The sequence below is a fragment of the Phoca vitulina genome, unplaced genomic scaffold (assembly GCF_004348235.1).
Source record: "Phoca vitulina isolate PV1807 unplaced genomic scaffold, GSC_HSeal_1.0 scaffold29, whole genome shotgun sequence".
NCBI classification, from domain to species: domain Eukaryota; kingdom Metazoa; phylum Chordata; class Mammalia; order Carnivora; family Phocidae; genus Phoca; species Phoca vitulina.
The window spans coordinates 12,992,575-12,996,546 of NW_022589732.1; the positions used below are offsets into that span (position 1 = coordinate 12,992,575).

The 3,972-nt window shown below is 60.3% G+C and overlaps 1 protein-coding gene across 1 annotated transcript; it reads left to right on the forward strand.

Annotated features, from left to right (window-relative positions):
- Positions 1-985: 985 nt before the first annotated feature.
- On the forward strand, positions 986-3,178 carry DDIT4 (DNA damage inducible transcript 4). The gene is made up of 3 exons (XM_032423887.1): positions 986-1,145; positions 1,271-1,532; positions 1,816-3,178. Exons 2-3 carry the CDS (start codon positions 1,331-1,333, stop codon positions 2,307-2,309), a joined length of 696 nt encoding a protein of 231 aa, XP_032279778.1. The 5' UTR covers positions 986-1,145; positions 1,271-1,330; the 3' UTR covers positions 2,310-3,178.
- The last annotated feature ends 794 nt before the right edge of the window (positions 3,179-3,972 follow it).

Genomic DNA, 3,972 nt, shown 5'->3' on the forward strand with positions numbered 1-3,972 from the left:
CCGGACTTTTCCGGAGATCTAGGTCCTTGGTCCTGATGCAACTCTCCGGGTCTTTTACACAAAGCGCATTGAAAGGAGAGGCGCTAGGACCCGGCAGACACCCGGGGACTCTTGGGCACGGCGGGCGGGGGAGATACCACCGCGCGGCGGTCGGTTTTGTAAGACCCGCTGAGGGTCCGTGTGTCCTTCTGATATGGGTCCCCGTTCTCAGCCCCAAGTCCAGGCGCTAGGAACCCTAGCCCAACAAGACTTTTCTAGCCACCCTCCCCAAACCCTCTCCTTGGAAGCAGTTGGGGGTGGGAGCGGACACTATTTGGGGACGGAGATCCTGCGGGGCATGCCCCCCCCCCCAATTAACCCATCCCCTGGGGCTGCAGAGTTATCAGGCGGGTGGGGCTGCAAGGAAGACAGAGCTCGGTGCCCCGAGCTGCCCAGTCTGGACCCCACCCCCATATTCCGATCCTTTGCAAGGCAGGGTTAGCGTGGGGTACGTGCGCGAGGGCCTGCCGGGTTAACGTCTGCTCCCCGCGCCGCCGTCCCACAGGCATCCACCCGAGCGCCTACTTGTGCCTGTAGTCGCAGGCTCCCAGACGCTGGGGGCAACCGTTTTCCCGGCCCGCCGCCCCCTCAAGTTCCCCTAGCCTTCTCCTCGCGCGGTCACGGCTACCCCCTCCCCCAGCAACAGGACCCTATAATAAACAAGTCTTTCCTTGATCCTCCCCTGCCGCGAGCGCCCTCGGGGACCTTGGCAGCTGCAGCCGCCGCGGATCCCTTCCAGAAAGGGGGCGTGGCCGCGGCTCCGGGTTCGGCTGGGAGCGTTCTGGGGCTCAACGGGGGCGGGGCCAGACCACTGTCACTGGGCAGGAGAGAACGTTGCGAACGTGCGCCCCGAGCACATTGGCTGAAGGGAGCCACACTCCCGGATCTGGATTGGGCCGCGGCGCCGAGGGGGGGCGTGGCCTCTCCGCACTAGTCCTTATAGGCCTCTCGGTGCTGGTGCTAGGGACCGCGGCAGGCCAAGGGGGAGGTGCGGGTGGGTAGAAGGGACAGGTCTGGGCAGCGCTCGGGGGTTGGTACCAGTTCGCGCACCCATTCAAGCGGCAGTAGGCACTTGTCCTAACAGTTCTCGCCGACGGAGCCAGCTGGTAAGTGTCCCTTCTGTGTGTGCTGATCCCTGCGTGGGAAGGCCTCAGTCCTGCGGGTTCCCAGCGCTCTCAGTCTGGTCCAGCCCCCAGACTGACGCCGGGTCCGTGCCCCTCATGTCTTACAGCGTTTTCTGCGGTCCCGCATCCAGAGCTCATCTGCAAACGTCCTGGCGTCCGTCCTCATCATGCCTAGCCTTTGGGATCGCTTCTCGTCGTCGTCGTCCTCTTCATCGTCGTCCTTGTCCCGAACTCCCACCCCAGATCAGCCGCCCCGTTCAGCCTGGGGGTCGGCGGCCCGAGAAGAGGGGCTTGGCCGCTGCGCGAGCCTGGAGAGCTCGGACTGCGAGTCCTTGGACAGCAGCAACAGTGGCTTTGGGCCGGAGGAAGGTAAGCGGTGGGCGGAGACTGGACTCGACTCTTGCGGGGCCGGGGAGGTGAGAAAGCGCAGCTCTGGAAGGAGTCAGCGCCGCCTTGGCTTCCTATCCCATCGGAACCCGGGTTGCGGATGGGGCGGCGGGACGGAGGAACAGGGATTGGAGTATAGGGTTCGAGTGTGGCGCAGAAACTGAGGCACGGAGGGGGAAGGGAGTGTGTTGGTTTCTTAAAGAAACAGCACCTCCCCTTTTCGGAGCTGCTCTTATACCCCTCTCCTGTGTGCTCTCCTGGCCAGACTCGGCATACCTGGATGGGGTGTCCCTGCCCGACTTCGAGCTGCTCAGCGACCCTGAGGATGAGCACTTGTGTGCCACCCTGATGCAGCTGCTGCAGGAGAGCCTGTCCCAGGCGCGGCTGGGCTCGCGGCGCCCCGCGCGCCTGCTGATGCCGGGCCAGCTGGTGAGCCAGGTGGGCAAGGAGCTCCTGCGCCTGGCCTACAGCGAGCCGTGCGGCCTGCGGGGGGCGCTGCTGGACGTCTGCGTGGAGCAAGGCAGGAGCTGCCACCGCGTCGGCCAGCTGGCCCTCGACCCCAGCCTGGTGCCCACCTTCCAGCTGACCCTCGTGCTGCGCCTGGACTCACGCCTCTGGCCTAAGATCCAGGGGCTGTTCAGCTCCGCCAACTCTCCCTTCGTGCCGGGCTTCAGCCAGTCCCTGACGCTGAGCACGGGCTTCCGAGTCATCAAGAAGAAGCTGTACAGCTCGGAGCAGCTGCTCATTGAGGAGTGTTGAACTTGGGCCTGGGGGGGGGGGGGCCCGACCCTGCCCCCATGGCAGAGACAACTGAACTTCTGAGGTGATCATTGGCAGGCAGGAGCGGAGGGACTGAGGCCTGTCGTTAGAAAACTGACAACAGCCACCTGAGGGGAGGAAGGTTGAGGTGGTGGGGAACGTTGTGTTTCCGGGGAAGCTCGCTGAGGTGTGCAGGTGGCTCCCGGCTGGGGGTGTACGCCCCTCAGTGCTGTAGCATGAAACAAAGGCCTAGGGGCCGACCGGGCTTCTGGCTGGATGTGTATGTAGCATGTACCTTATTATTTTTATCGTTACTGACAGTTCCGACGACAGTGGTGTGACAGAGCCAGGTGAGCAGCTGGGCTGCACTGGCCTCGGCAAGGGGTGTGTGCTCCCGGCAGCGGCCCTGGTGGGAGGGGGGAGGTCAAGGTGGTTTGTGTATCTCACGGTCTGAAGGGGCCAAATGTGTTCTTTGTTTTTGTAGCTTTTGTGTTTTTTGTTTTTTGTTTTTTTTTTTGATCAGAGCTTCACTACTGACCTGTCCTAGGCAGCTATCTTACAGACTCATGAATGTAAGGAGGAAGGGGCGGTGTGGGGATCACTTGGGGATCTTTGACACCTGAAGAAAAACTACACCTGGGAGCTGCGTTTGCCCATCCCCCGCTGTGTACTGAGGAATGGAGCTGTGAGGGGATGGGGTGGGATTGGGGTGGGGGCTGGAACCCCTCCCCCCCCCCAGGAGTGCCATCTGGGTCTTCCATCTAGAACTGTTTACATGAAGAAACTCGCTGTTCATGAATACACTTGATGTTCAAGTATTAAGACCTATGCAATATTTTTTACTTTTCTAATAAAAATGTTTGTTAAAATGGTTGAGTCTCCTCGGGGCTGTGAAATAAAAGGAGGGGGAGGGGGGCCGGTAAAAGGCAAGTTTCGGCAGACTCGGGTCCACCTGTGTGTTTCTCTGTCCTTTTCCGGGGCTGCCTGCCAGCCTGGTAATGGAGGTATGTGGACTGTGTGCCATTTGTGCCAAGAACCCTGGCTGCCTTGGCTCTGTGCGGGCTGATGCTACCAGGGGAAAGCGCTGGAAAGCCCTGGAAGGCGAGGAGTGAGTGAGACCTCCCACTAAGCCAGAGTCTCAGTAGGGAGAGCTCACCTGGTTGCCCTGGGTTAGAAGGCCTCCCTGAGCCCAAGGCACTTAAGAGGAACTAGAAGGACTATAAGAGATGTTTTTCTTTCTGTGAAAAAATCACAGTTCCATTTGTTTCGTGGTCATGAAAATTACAAAATTGACCTCTGAATGTAAAAGGCTAGGGAGCAGGAGTACCAAGAAACGGAGTTAGTCCCAGCCTCTTACTAGACAAGGAACCTGGGGCTCTGAGGGGCATGACCTGCAACTGGGAGGTGTGGCCCTGGCAGGTGCAGAATGAAACACACACACACACACACACACACACACACACACACACACAGGGGAAGCAGGGAGGGAGTAGTGAGGGGACTACAGGCCTGTCTGCATGAATTCCTTGGGTGACGGACTCATTGTGCTCTCTGGGCCCCAATTTCCTTATCAGTGAAGTTGGGGTTGGGCCAGATGAAGGCCAAGGCCCTTCCACTTCTCCCTCCCTGTGCCAGTCGAGGAGGGAGGAGGGGCAGACCTCCA

Bases quoted from the DNA above. Each gene is read 5' to 3' on its own strand.
- DDIT4 (XM_032423887.1), top strand. From the start codon at position 1,331: ATGCCTAGCCTTTGGGATCGCTTCTCGTCGTCGTCGTCCTCTTCATCG. The intron at 1,533-1,815 runs GTAAGCGGTGGG...TCTCCTGGCCAG, and splicing joins TGGCTTTGGGCCGGAGGAAG to ACTCGGCATACCTGGATGGG.